Raw genomic sequence first — 13549 nt, 5'->3', positions numbered from 1 at the left:
CATTGCTCACAAGCCCTATCCTCACCTAAAAGTTTGGAGGATACTAGGTGGCATCAGGTCTCCTGGGTTGCATGCCCCGTTACTGTTACAGTCATACATTCTTGCCAAGGAAACCATCCAGAGGAGAGGGAGTAGAACCCAGGGTCCCTCCAAAAACCACCCCCTCCTTCTAGGTGCTACGGCTCCTAACTCTGATAGCCCCTTCCCTGCCAGAGCTGTTTTTTTTCCTTTCTTCCCCTGCAATGACTGGGGCACATGGGGAACACAAGTGTGCAGAGTCTGCACATATATACTGCACGTGAGAGTCTAGAGAAGGACACAAAGCCATGTACACTCCCTACCCGCCCCTTCAGCCCCTGTGGGCTGGAGCAGAGCCAACCTGCAGTCTCTCACAAAGCTAAGGTTCTGGCCAGCAGCCCAGTGTCTGGCCACTGACCACCGGTACCAGGATCTTGCTCACCAGCTCCCCACCAAACCCTCAGGCCCAGGCTTGATGAGCTGACACCCTAGGGGTGGCAATAAAGGGTGCTTTGGCTTTCCCAAACCCTTAGCCACAGACAAGAACACAAGATTTTAAAAGTTTCTTAAACTGTGATGCCTTTGTTTACTCCAGGAGTAAAAGAATCTATAGGCCAGACATAACATTAAGTATTAATTTTGTTCAGAGATTTGGGGTGGAATATTTGTACTCTAAGTTTTTGCACATCTGTAGACAAAGGAAAGTTGTGGCTGGCACTGTGCCTTTAACCCAGATCCCCAAGGGTTATAGTTCATAATCCTCTGGCATTAGACTATGTGATTAAAGTTTGAGAAACACAGTTTAGTTTTATTGATCCCACATCTTCCCAAACCCTAGGCCCTGGTTCCCTCAAGCAGAAGGCCCTGTGGTCAGCGTGGTCAGGCGATGGTTGCTGTCTCCCTGTCCTTCTGCCCCAGGCAGTAATGAACCTCAGGAAGCATCCTTAGTCTCTCTGCAGCCTGAAAGGGAACAGGGGCAAATGAGGGAGGATAAGGGCTGCCCAGAATGGTGGTATGAAGTGGTATGAGTAGAACAGTGGTAATGAGTGCCTAGAAGACAGCGGAGGGAAGGCTTGTAGGACCAGAAGGCTGAGGATAAGGACTGCCAGAATAGCCAGAGGCTAGAGCTGAGCAGCTCCTGAGTCCTCAGGAATGCCTATGTTATACAGGTTCTCAGGGTCATGATCACTGGGCTCCTTTGGGGAAATGGGAGAGAAAAGGGAACCCAAGGAACCAGAGTGCTCTGAAACCTGACCTGCTCAGGGGTGAGGTCCCTCTGTGCCTGGGCAAGCATTTCATAGCCAACCATGAATTTCCGGATGGTGGCAGAGCGCAGGAGTGGAGGGTAGTAATGAGCATGCAACTGCCAATGGTCCCAATTGGCTCCAGCCTCTGATCCTGTGGGAGCACCTGACAGGAAAAAGAGATAATTGGGGAGGGCCATTTTTTAGTTCTATAGACTAGCCCCGACACCCAAACCAGGCTAGGTACCTGAAAACTACATCTCCCAGCATTCCCTGCCAGTGAGTAGGCCAGACATTGGAAAACACTGGGAGACATAGTTGCACCAAGTTTGCAGTTCCACCTTCAGTCCCAGCATCCCTGCTCTGGACACTTCCCTCAGCAAGTATTTCAAAGCCCGCTGGGGGTTGCAGTCCACTGAGCTAGGTCTCAGGACCTCAGAAATGGTGTTGGGGCTAGACATGGGTGGGGCTCAAAAAGCCTTACCGTGCCAGCCCATGGAGTAGGGAAAGGATGTCTCAAATAGGTTGTCATACTTGGTTAAGAGCTTCTTCATGATGGAGGCTAGATCTGGAATCAAGAGTCTGACTCTCAGCCTGAGGCGCAGATGCTGGCCCTATCAGAGCCATCTGTACCCAGTGCCTGGCCCCAGGGTCCCAGTTGGGACACTCACCATCACGCTCAGCAGGGGTCAGCTCAGGCAGACGCCGCACATGCCTACGGGGCAGCAGCAGTGTCTGGAAGGGCCACACTGCCCAAAAGGGGACCAATACTAACCAGTGCTCACTGGTTAAGACCAGACGTTCCTGGCCAGACCAATTGGAGATGAAGTCATCAAGGTGGAGGGGTGGGGGTTGTCAGCAGATAGGCAGGAGAAGAAAAAATATACCCAGAATCTAATGGCTTCTTACCACCTCCACCACTACCATTCTAATCTAACCCACCATCATCTTTCCTTTAGATTACTGCTATGGCTTCCCATCAAGTCTCTCTGCTATTTTCCTTCTATCGTCCTTCACACACCTTTCTCTTTTGGGGTGAGGTTAGGGGCTCCTTGGGGAAACAGGGTCTGGCTTTCTCCTACCCTTCTGAGCAGCTCCTGGTGGCCATACTCCATAAGCAGGGGCTCTCCATGCTGACTTTGATAGGCCCGCTGAGATCGCTCCTCACGCTGGGCAATATCTGGCAGGAAACTACTGGCCCACACCTATCAAGGGGCAGGAGGAGAGAATAGGCAGATAGATCCTTCACCCCCAAGCCTCCACATTACAAGCATACTTACTCTGTCCCTCTAGTTCCCTTCCCCACAGGACTGTCTTGGACTCACCCCAGAAATCCGCTGGAGCCCCTGACTCACTTACCTGACAGTGGGGGTGGGGGTTGGAACAGCCCATCATGGCCCCTTTGTTTTCAAAGATCTATCAAGTAGGGATAGGGAGCTTTAGTAGCCAAAGAGACACCAAATCAGCCCCTCCAGACCACACCCTGTGAAAACAGGAATACCACTTCCCAGAACCAAAGCTGCACCACCCCCTCTCTGCCCATTCGGGGAAAGGTGCGACCTCACAGACCTGCACCCAAGGGTACTGGGCACCCAGCTCCTCTGTCACTGAGGCCCAGGCATCGACGACAGTGCGGATCTCAGGGACTGACATGAGTGGCAGTGTTACATCCGACCAGGGGTGGAAGCACATGACCTTACTAGGTGGTGATGGAGGGAGAGATGACAGATATAGGGCTTGGCTGTGCTAGGGGCAGGGTCCAACTCCCGTGCTCAGTCCAAGCCCTGGGTTGAAGGTAAGTGAAGAAATCCATAGTTACCAAACTCCTCGAGCAGCCTCTGCTTGGAAAAGGGGATGATCACTGGGTCCTGAGAAAGAGGGGTATCACTCTCTGCAGCAGAAGTCCCCCAAGAGGTCCAGCCTCTCTTTCCAACAGCATCTAGAGCCAGGTTACCTGGACTGGGGGCATCAGGCTGCAGAGCTGGGAAGTCGTTGTCAAACAGGAAGGTGCCATCATAGTAGGGATTCACCTACTGACAAGAATGGGCTAGAAGCATTTGCTGCTTCATACCCACCTGTCATCTGGCAGGCTTCAGGGGCTGGACAGGTTACAAGGGAGTGTGGAAGGCCTGCTGTGGGATCAGAAAGACTTGGTGCGACATGACCCAGAAGGAGGTCCACTTCCTTGTGGGTGAGGGGCAGCTCTAAGGGGAAGCTACTACTCCTGGCCCAGCTGCACATGTAGGTTCTAAAGTCTTACCTCTCCATTGGCCCGTGTGGCCCCGGGACACAGAGGGTTGTGGGGGTCGTGGCGGGGAACTGTCTTCAAGAGCGGGGGCTCTACTTGCCCCTGCCAGGGCCGCTTCATGCGGTGAGCTGACACCAGCACCCACTCATCTTGTAGTGGGTTATAGCGGATATGCTGATGTTCTGGGGACAGAGAGGCACGATCAGTCAGCCAAACTCTCAGACCACCTCTGTCCTAGGTCTCACTCACTAGCAGGCCCAAGTTCGGAAGCACCCTCTTGGCCCTGTCCCGTTCAGGAAGGAGCTAAAGGCCGGGGCTTGAGCTTTTCCAGCTCCAATTAACCTCCGGCCCCAACTCAGGCGTGTCCCTTCGTCTCGCAGGCCTGCCTGGGTGGGCGCGCGGACCTGGGGGTAGGGACGATAACTTCCTAAGGAAAGGGAGGGCTCGGTTCCGCGTCCCAGCGAGTCCCAGAAGCCCTGCGGTTACCGCTCGCCCGGAAGGCTGTGGCCGTGGCGTCCGCCTCCGACGCCTGCTGGCGCTGCTCAGGAACTGATCCGCTGCGCGACATCAGACCACTTGCGGGTGTGGAATTCGTCTGAAAAGTCAGCAGCGCGGACTCTTCCCACCCTCTGGGTATGCCCCGCCTCTCCCCCGGTGATTGGCCATATGCCTGCACGTGACTGCGTAAGGGCCCGCCCGCTCAACCGCGGGCGGGACTCTGGAAAGCCTGGCATTTTGGGGGGTGACTTTGGTCCTCCCCGTACACCCCAGGGCTAAGTTACTACCCTAGAAGAATCTCTGTAAAAGCTGCTTATGGCAGATTCCTCAGCTCCAAGCTGCTTAGAAGATTTCTTTGCTCTATTCGAGGTCATTTGTTTAGCAAATATTTACTGAATATCTATGAATATTTACTGTGTGCCAGACACCTAGGCTCCACGTAGGACAAAGGGATCCTCTACACAAGTCAGGCATGGCCTCGGCCCTCCCGCGGCTTAAGTTCTACGGCCAAGTAAGGATATAACCCTGGATCCACAATCACCTCACTTACTTGCTCAATGCTTATGGTGTAGAAGAGACAAACTAGCATGGCGGTGAGGGTGGGATTGATCTGCTTCAGCTGTACCCCTGGCCTCAGCTGTTACATGGAGGGGTAAATACTTTACCAAAATCATACCCCATCCCCTCCAGGCAGGAGAACAGGTTTGGGGGAAAAAAAGGCTAAGTAACCATATTCTCTCTCTTATATGCTCATGCCTAAAGCACAAGAAGTGGGCAGTGTGAGAGGGCTACAAGAAACCTGAAAGTGGGGAGAGGGCTTGACTATCAGTAGCTCCAGCCACCATCTAGGTGGGATCAGGGGTGTTTCCTTTACATACCCCTTTCCCTTCTCCCAATGTTTCCTTGGATCAAACCAATTGGCTAATACTAGGATAAAATTCAAATCAATCCCTCTGCTGGCACATTGATTTATTATTTTAAGATTTTATTTTAAGTACTTACTACACCAAACGTGGGGCTCAAACTCATCACCCCGAGATCAAGAGTTGTAAACTCTTCTTGGGATGCCTGGGTGGCTCAGTCGGTTAAACATCCGACTCTGCCCCTCCCCTACTTGTGCTCTGTATCTCTCTCTCTCAAAAATAAATAAACATTAAAAGAGTTGTAGACTTTTTTTTTTTAATGTTTATTCTTTTAGAGAGAGAGCACAAGCAGGGTAAGGGTGGGGGGTGGGGTAGAGAGAGAGAGAGAGACTATCCGAAGCAGGCCCCCACACTGATAGGGCGGAGCAGGACTCAATCTTGATGCAGGGCTCGATCTCACCAACTCCTGAGATCATGACCTGAGGCGAAATCAAGAATCAGAAGTTCAACTGACTGAGCCACCCAATGCCCTTCCCCTAGCACTTTTTTTTTTTTAATGTTTTATTTATTTTTAAGAGAACGCAAGCGGGGACGTGGAGGAGGGACAGAGAGAGGAGGACAGAGGATCTGAAGTGGGCTTCTATGCTAACAGCAGCAAGCCTGATATGGGGCTTGAACTCACAAACTGTGAGATCATGACCTGAGTCGAAGTTGGACACTCAACCGAGTTACCCAGGTGCCCTCTCCCCTAGCAATTTTAGAGAGATGTCTAAATATTGTTTGAACCTCCTCCTCATTCCACAGTGAGGAACAGAAGCGTCAAGTTCACCCAGAGGATGACTGGCCAAGCTAAAATTTGAACCCAAGTTTCCAGATTCTTCTCACTGCTCTAAAATGGCTCTGAGATTTCAGTGAGACTCAGGACAGAGCTTGGCAGTAGCAGGAAGGCCCCTTCCCCCAACCCAGGCCAGGTCAACCCAGGTGTTTTGCAGCTCAAATGCAAAAACTGGGTCACAGTTCATTTACCTAATCTCTGCCCTAGGTCCTCAGACTGGAATCTGAAGAGGCCACTAGGTAGGCGGCAGGGAGCAGGGAACTGAGAAACAAGGATTTTACAGGTACCACTGGCTTTTCATCCTTGGGGGTGGGGTGGGGGTGGAGCTGAGATACAAGATTTGCTTTCCTTTCTCTCTCAGCTATCTTTGTTGTTGGGGTCACTGGATTTTGGAGGCAGCTCTATTTTTCCAAGAACACCAATGCTTTGGTGCCACTTCTTGGATCATACCAACTAATTCCTAATCCCTTTCAGAAACATCTCTTCAGGAACATTTCCAAACCTCCCCTCTGTCTCCCCAAGATCACTTTTGGGGGAAGAATAGAATGGCTGAGATGGGGCCTATGGAGCTCTCTGCCTATAAAATCCCAGAGGAATGATCTCTTCTGCAACATTGTTAAAAAGAAAACCACAGGCCCAAACTGGCATCACTTAAGTGGAGTCTCCAAACTGGGGCTTAATGCCTAAACTAATTGTGGTTTTGATGAGGGAGCAAAAGGCAAGCTGAGGGCAAAGCGCATGTACACACACACACACCAGGTAGGATATGTGTGATATTCCTCAGGCATTCCTGGGCTGCCCAAGAGCAAAGGAAAGGAAAGAAAACAAATGGCCAACTGACAGAGATCACAGTCATACAGCACATGAGTCTCCATCGGTTTACAAATATCTTAGTAAATTACAAGAAAAAGGCAATCTTATCAATAGCCTAATCTCCAGAAACCTACAGACCCAGTTTCCTGGAACCCCTAGTATCACCCTCCCCTCCATGGTGATACAGGGTACAAAGGGAAGAAGGAAATGGCAGGTAAAATTAAATTTCCTCATAACCTGCAGCCCATTGACAAATACTTGAGGTAAAAATAGAGTGTAACTTTTCTCCAGGAACCTCCTACTGTTTTAATGTTAATGCCTTACTAGAGGGAAAACAACCTTAGCTTGGCAATAGCAAGGTCGCAGGCATCTTTTGTATAAGTCTTCTTTAGCATATCAAAGTCCTCCTGTAGGTCTCCCTTTTGCCTTTACCTCTCTCAACTCCATAGTAGGTAACCAGTCACTCTGCACAATCCCAGTGCAGCTCTTTCTGCCCACGAGTCTTGTTCCTGTGCTTTAATAAAATCACCTTTTTTTGCACCAAAGACGTCTCAAGAAAATTCTCTCTTGGCTGTCAGCTCCAAACCCTCATCACTATAAAACCCCATCAGTTTCAACCTTCCCAGAGATGTAGTCTTAACTGGTCAGTCAGGAATTTTCTAATTAGCACCAATGGGGCCCTTTCCTTCCCCCAGAGGAAGATAAGGTAATCTGCATGGTAAGATCCCCTGCTCTTCCCCCTAACAGAAAAGAAACTTGCCTGGAACAGTCCTTTTCTTTTGCTAAAAACTTTTTTTTCCAGATTTCTTCCTATAAAAATCTTCCATTTTGTGTATCTCTTGCTTGGAGGTCCTTTCTACTTGCTAGATGGGGTGCTGCCTGATTCACAAATTGTTTAATAAGGCCAATTATATCTTCAAATTTACTTGGTTGAATTTTATTTTATTTTTTAATCTTTAATGTTTATTTATTTTTGAGAGAGACAGAATGCAAGCAGGGAAGGGGCAGAGAGAGTGGGAGACACAGAATCCGAAGCAGACTCTAGGCTCTGAGCTGTCAGCACAGGGCTGGATGCAGGGCTCAAACTCACAAACTGTGAGATCATGACCTGAGCTGAAGTCAGATGCTTAACCGCCTGAGCCACCCAGGCGCCCCTCGGTTGAATTTGATTTCTTAGCAACATCTGGAGAATATGGCTGTGACCATTTTTTTTAAAGCATTGTGTGCTATCCTTGTGAAAGACCAAGGGAGCCATAGGCCTAGACAGTCCCAGAGGGCTTTGCTTGGAACAGGGGTGCAGAGACCAGATTTTGGGGTTAGCCCCTCAGCCTCAAGGTTCTTAAGAGAATGGGCAGCTCAGAAGCATCACAGAAGCCAGAGCCAATACAAAAACTTGTATTTGTACAAGTTTTTTTTTTTGTACAAGATATTTCCTTCTTTATCCCTTCTTGGCCAAGTTTCTCAGAAAATAGTCCAGCTTCCCAGCCTCTACTCTTACCTACACGATACACTGTAATATGTCTAGCAGCCTGTAATAGGTTAAGTAAACTTAGTTACTGTAGCAAACAACCCCCCCCCCCCCCCCCGCCACTCAGTGGCTTAGCAAGTGTATTGTGGGGGGAGAGGCGAAGCAGCATTCAAAATTCTCCACTACTTAATTCCCTATTACTAAGATATTAGATGGGGGAAGAGTAAGAATGTAAAGAATTTCACAGAGGACGTTGGGAGCCAGACCTGGAAGTGGCATACCTCATTCCTGCCTATACTTCATTGGCCAGAACACAATCATATGGCTTCATCTGCTACTGTGGAATGTAATATGGCTGCCCAAGAGCAAAAAGAAATAGATTTGTATAGCATCATCTCTGCTGCATGCCCTTACTGAGAAACCTAATGACCATTTCCCATCATTTTATCAGACCTCTTAATTACATTTGACTGTGTTGACCCTTCATTCCATCACTATCATGTGTGATGCTGTGTCCTTCTAGTTCTTTTCTCCTTTGTGTTTTATTTATGTAACTAACACATATGACACCACTTGCCAGGCACTAATTGCTTTATCAATATTAACTCATTTAACCTTCATCACAATTAAGGTATGTACTATGAGGTAGACCCTTTTATTCATCCCACTTTCCAGATGAGAAAACCGAGTCACAGGGCTTAAGTAGCTTACCCAAGATCACACAACTGGTAGGTTGGCAGGAGCCAGTCTTTTAACAACCAATCCAGTTCCAGCGTTTCTTTCTTAATCACTGCACCCTGCTGCCGCTTTTCTCTTTTGCTTCTCTTCCTTTATCATTCCCCTCCCCATAACCCTGTTGGTGTACAATGCTCTCCTCTCACATTTTGTGCTCCAAAACAAAGAATGAATCGTAGGCCCCAAAAGGCCCCAAAAGACTCCTTGCTGTCTCTTCATAGTGCTTTTGTTCTTACAGTACGTCTCATTCGCTGAATGCCCCTCCCCATTTTTCTAAACACCATTTAGAGGCGTCACCGCCTCCAGAAAGCCTTCCGTACTTTTCCTAGGTAGAAGCGCCTCCTCCCACTTTTTGTGCTAGCAAAGATCACAATCACAAGTCGATCGCCTGCTGCAAATTTGAGAAGGGGGCCAATCCACTCTGCTTGTCACAGCCACCTACCCCGACCACCACCCACACGCGGTAAGGAACTCGGAAAGACCTCGCTCTTAGGCCCTAACACTGACAGCTAGGAGGGTTTAGCCCCGTCCCATCGCGTCACGCGCGCAGCTCCACCCCACTCCTCGGCGCTCCACACTCCCCGCGAGGAAATGGTTCAACCCAAGGGGGTGGTGCCCGGGTGTTCGGACTGTTCTGATTGGCCAGGGCGAGCCGTACCACGACTGTGGCGGGGGTACGGTTGTGAACTGCGCGCCGCAGGTTTTGAGGCAGTAAAAGTCACAGCTCCAGGCCCCGGTTTGTTCCTTCACTTCTCCCTGCTAGGACGCCTTCCGGGATGCAGTGGGCCGTGGGCCGGCGGTGGGTGTGGGCCGCGCTGCTCCTGGCTGCCGCTGCTGTGCTGACCCAGGTGGTCTGGCTCTGGCTGGGCACGCAAAGCTTCGTCTTCCAGCACGAAGAGATCGCGCAGCTGGCCCGGCAGTATGCGGGTGAGCCGACGGGTCACCGGGGGAGCGAACGGGTGGAGGGCAGGGGTCTGGGGAGGCCCGAGCTTAGTTGGGAGTTTCAGAGACGTCTTTCCCGAGTTCCGAGTGATTCTAGCTTAGATTCTGTTGTTCCTCTGCCTCCGCCAGGGTTGGACCACGAGCTGGCGTTCTCTCGGCTGATCGTGGAATTACGGCGGCTGCACCCAGGCCACGTGCTGCCCGACGAGGAGCTGCAGTGGGTGTTTGTGAACGCGGGCGGCTGGATGGGCGCCATGTGCCTTCTGCACGCCTCGCTGTCCGAGTACGTGCTGCTCTTCGGCACCGCCCTGGGCTCTGGCGGCCACTCGGGTCAGTGCTGGCAGCGGGCCGAACTGGGAGGCTGGGGCTGTACAAGGGTCCATGCCCTCCTTTCGGATGTTTGGCCAAGACATATATTGGTGCTGATACCCTGATATTCGGTGTCCATCTGATTGTCCCTCAGGGCGCTACTGGGCTGAGATTTCCGACACCATCATCTCTGGCACCTTCCACCAGTGGAGAGAGGGCACTACCAAAAGTGAGGTCTTCTACCCAGGTGGGTCCCTTCATTCTGGGGTGCCCATAATTGGAGGAGGGTCATGGCATGGAAAGGGGGTATGTTGGGGGCTCTCCCCTCAGTTCCCTTACCCCTCAGATAAGCCACAGGTCATTATTGGTTGAAGCAGGTCCAAGGGCCCCTGTCCAAGGACTTCTGTCAAAAGGAAACAAAACTTAACCACTTCTTGTTAACCACGTCCGATTTTTATATACCAAGACACTGTTTTATTCATCCAATATTCCAGCAGTTGTTGGAGAGACAGTTGGGTAATCAGATATGCTGTCATACCCCCAAAGACAAGACAGACAGTTGTCTTCATTTTTTCTATAGTGAAACATTTTTTTACATAAAAAGTAGACCTATGGATTTCCACATAAGTTTCAGATTGATAAGTTATAGGCATGACAGGCATTATAATTGAACATTTCTCAGACAGCCACACAAGTCTTATAACCACCCCTCCCTATCTAACAGGCCCAGCCCAAGTTTAGCTAAATTTCTGCCTGACATGAGTGAGGCTTGGGAATGCAGACTTCCAGGACTCCCATACAGTGGCCCCTGGCCATGTGAGGTGGCCCTCCTTGGCTTACCCCCAAAGAGGACATGAGCCAGGTGATGCCACAGAGGAAAACTTAGGAGTGGCCATCTTGGCTTCTTACTCTTCCAGATGGGCGACCAGGCCAGTGAGGTAAGGCTTTTTCCTTTCCTGATGCTCCTGCTCTGTTTCTTGCCCCTAGACAGCCCACGGGCTAGGGAGGTGGCAGCAATGGAAGGGCTAGGCTCCTTATGTGGGTGCTCCCTGTCCTCTAGGGGAGACCGTGGTCCACGGGCCTGGTGAGGCAACAGCTGTGGAATGGGGGCCAAATACATGGATGGTGGAGTATGGTCGGGGTGTCATCCCATCTACCTTGGCCTTCGCACTGGCTGACACAATCTTCAGCACCCAGGACTTCCTCACGCTCTTCTATACTCTTCGCGCCTATGCCCGGGGCCTCCGGCTTGAGCTCACCACCTACCTCTTTGGCCAGGACCCCTGACCAGCCAGGCCTGAACGAGGACCTGTGGATGGACAGGAGCAGGCAGGCCTGCATACATCCACTTTCTGGAGCCCATGTGAAAAGACAGGGACACAACATGCAACTACTAAGTTCCTGATGTACGAGCAGGGACACACATGCTTATGTAACCAAATACAGAGACTCGTGGGAACATATGGGACATACATGCAGATACAATCCCATGTGTACGGCAGCATCATACGTTCACAACCATCCAGAGAGGGAACCCTACATGTACCAAGGGGCCAGTCATATTCAGACATACCACAAGCTTGAATCACTAACTCAAGCCTTTTCCAGAGCTTTCCTGCCACCAGTCAAGGCTCTGGAGTTGGTGATGGGTGTAGGTATTATACTCTGTCTGGGCCTGACCCTTCAACCCAACAGCAGCTGAGGTGGGAGCTGCCTGTGGAGGCCCCCCTCATCTCCCCATCCTCACCATATGCCTTACCTCATTCTGTTCCCCTTACTATGCAAGTGTTCTCATGGCCTGTCCCCACTCTTAGCAACTAAGTCAGCTGGGAGAACTGTAAGAATGGAGAATGCTGAGGTCAGGGTCCTTCTATCCTGAAAGACCCCATGCCTTTCCCCATTCGTCCCTTAGGAGTGTGACTGGGGGAGGCTGGCCTCAGCTCAGGGCCCACTGCTGGGCAGAGGACCTAGAGAAGTTAGCCTAGGTCCAGGGGGCCATCCCTGGCCTACAAAGGCCTTTTCTGCACACGTACACCCTCATCACAGCTTCCACATACTGCCCTTGATGTCTGTCCACCTGTCTCTGTTAATAAAGACTTGTTGAACAGTCATTTCTTTGTGTGTCTGAACAGCAGGAAAACCTGCTAACTTGAAGAAATGCAGGGGTGGGTAAGATGGTGTGTGTCTTGGTCTTGCCTTCTGCCGGTGCCATTCTGAAAATAGTCCTGGAGTCCGATCCTGGGTGGCCACGGGGTGGCAGTGTATACCCACTTTTGGGCTAATGGAGGCATGATAATCATTTTTGTCTTTCCAGTATATCCTGTCCACCCCCACCCAGAGTAGAAAGTCTTAACTTCTCCAGGACACCTGACTTGTAGAGGCCCACAGGGGTAGAGAGCAGACATACCCCCTGGTGGTGTCTGAGGTGGGTGAGGCAAAAGAGGTGTGTAAGGTACACTCATCCCAGGGACTCTGCATTTGCCTTCTTAAATTTTGCGCTTTGACACCTCACCTACCTCACCTTCTCTGAGGTTGAGTAAGATCCAGGCCACTCTCACTTCTTAGGCCTCCTGATATATCAAAAGTGGAAGGAACATGGTTATAAAAATTGTAGATTCTAAAAACTCAAATTTCTAGTGAACGAAATACAGAAGACTACATGTACGGCCATTTGGAAACAACATCAAAAGTTTATAAATTTCTGGGGTGCCTGAGTGGCTCAGTCAGCTGAGGGTTGAGTGTCTGACTTCAGCTCAGGTCACGATCTCACAGTTCGTGAGTTCGAGCCCCGGATCAGGCTCTGGGCTGATAGCCCAGAACCTAGATTCTGCTTCGGATTCTGTGTTTCCCTCTGTCTGCCCCTCCATTGCTTGCGCTCTGTCTCTTGCATTGTCTCGAAAATAAATAAACGTTAAAAAAAATTGTTTTTAAGTTTATAAATTTCTTACTCTGAGTGCATGTGAGGCCCAGGCAAGATGACCATTCCAACACCCCATTCGCACCATCATGTTGGCCATGACAGAATTTGGCCGAGGCCTCGACAACAATGCAAAGCCAAACCTCCAAGGATTTCTCCCACCCTGTAATCCAGTTCTCCCTCTATGCTCAGAGCCCACATCTATCAGAAATGCCCTGGAAGCTTCCCTTATAATCTCCCCCTTCCCTTCCACATAAGACTCTGCTTCCAGGCTCCTCCTGTCTCAGCTACTAGGTCCAGTGGCTATTTCTTAACTTTAATTTGAAACACTCTTAAAACACTTTTGGCTTCTAGGACACTACTCTTCCTAAAATTGCCTCCTTTGCTTGATCTTTCTTATCTCCAGCCTTTGACTTCCCAAGATTTAATTCTCAAACTTCTCTGTCTATACCCTTCCCAGGAGTTCTTAACCATTCATGACTTTATTTTTTTTTTTAATTTTTTTTAACGTTTTATTTATTTTTGAGACAGAGAGAGACAGAGCATGAACGGGGGAGGGGCAGAGAGAGAAGGAGACACAGAATCGGAAGCAGGCTCCAGGCTCTGAGCCACCAGCCCAGAGCCCCATGCGGGGCTCAAACTCACGGACCGTGAGATCG

The 13549-nt window shown here is 50.2% G+C and overlaps 2 protein-coding genes across 7 annotated transcripts; one reads left to right on the top strand and one right to left on the bottom strand.

Annotated features, from left to right (window-relative positions):
- Positions 1-799: 799 nt before the first annotated feature.
- GALT (galactose-1-phosphate uridylyltransferase) lies at positions 800-4127 on the bottom strand. Of its 4 annotated transcripts, none has more exons than XM_019424069.2 (11): positions 3997-4127; positions 3523-3692; positions 3217-3292; positions 3082-3130; positions 2832-2961; positions 2622-2678; positions 2345-2467; positions 1934-2066; positions 1747-1830; positions 1274-1428; positions 800-978 (listed from the first exon to the last, which is right to left on the bottom strand). In XM_019424069.2, exons 1-11 carry the CDS (start codon positions 4076-4078, stop codon positions 898-900), a joined length of 1140 nt encoding a protein of 379 aa, XP_019279614.1. In that variant the 5' UTR covers positions 4079-4127; the 3' UTR covers positions 800-897. The 4 variants fall into 4 exon arrangements, with proteins under 4 accessions (XP_019279614.1, XP_019279617.1, XP_019279616.1 ...); XM_019424072.2 differs by lacking the exon at positions 3997-4127 and adding an exon at positions 3853-3966; XM_019424071.2 differs by lacking the exon at positions 1747-1830.
- A 4930-nt stretch (positions 4128-9057) lies between these two features.
- Positions 9058-11387, top strand: SIGMAR1 (sigma non-opioid intracellular receptor 1). 3 transcript variants are annotated; one of them, XM_019424085.2, is made up of 5 exons: positions 9058-9185; positions 9486-9649; positions 9794-9994; positions 10128-10220; positions 11034-11387. In XM_019424085.2, the coding sequence occupies exons 2-5, from the start codon at positions 9499-9501 to the stop codon at positions 11258-11260; spliced, it is 672 nt and encodes a 223-aa protein (XP_019279630.1). In that variant the 5' UTR covers positions 9058-9185; positions 9486-9498; the 3' UTR covers positions 11261-11387. The 3 variants fall into 3 exon arrangements, with proteins under 3 accessions (XP_019279630.1, XP_019279631.1, XP_019279632.1); XM_019424086.2 differs by lacking the exon at positions 9058-9185 and adding an exon at positions 10891-10911 and having other exon boundaries at positions 9369-9649; positions 11034-11142; XM_019424087.2 differs by lacking the exons at positions 9058-9185; positions 11034-11387 and adding an exon at positions 10698-10884 and having other exon boundaries at positions 9369-9649.
- The last annotated feature ends 2162 nt before the right edge of the window (positions 11388-13549 follow it).

The sequence above is a fragment of the Panthera pardus genome, unplaced genomic scaffold (assembly GCF_024362965.1).
Source record: "Panthera pardus isolate Hobbes unplaced genomic scaffold, ASM2436296v1 HiC_scaffold_20, whole genome shotgun sequence".
NCBI classification, from domain to species: Eukaryota; Metazoa; Chordata; class Mammalia; order Carnivora; family Felidae; genus Panthera; species Panthera pardus.
This window is presented reverse-complemented; position numbering and strand designations above follow the sequence as displayed.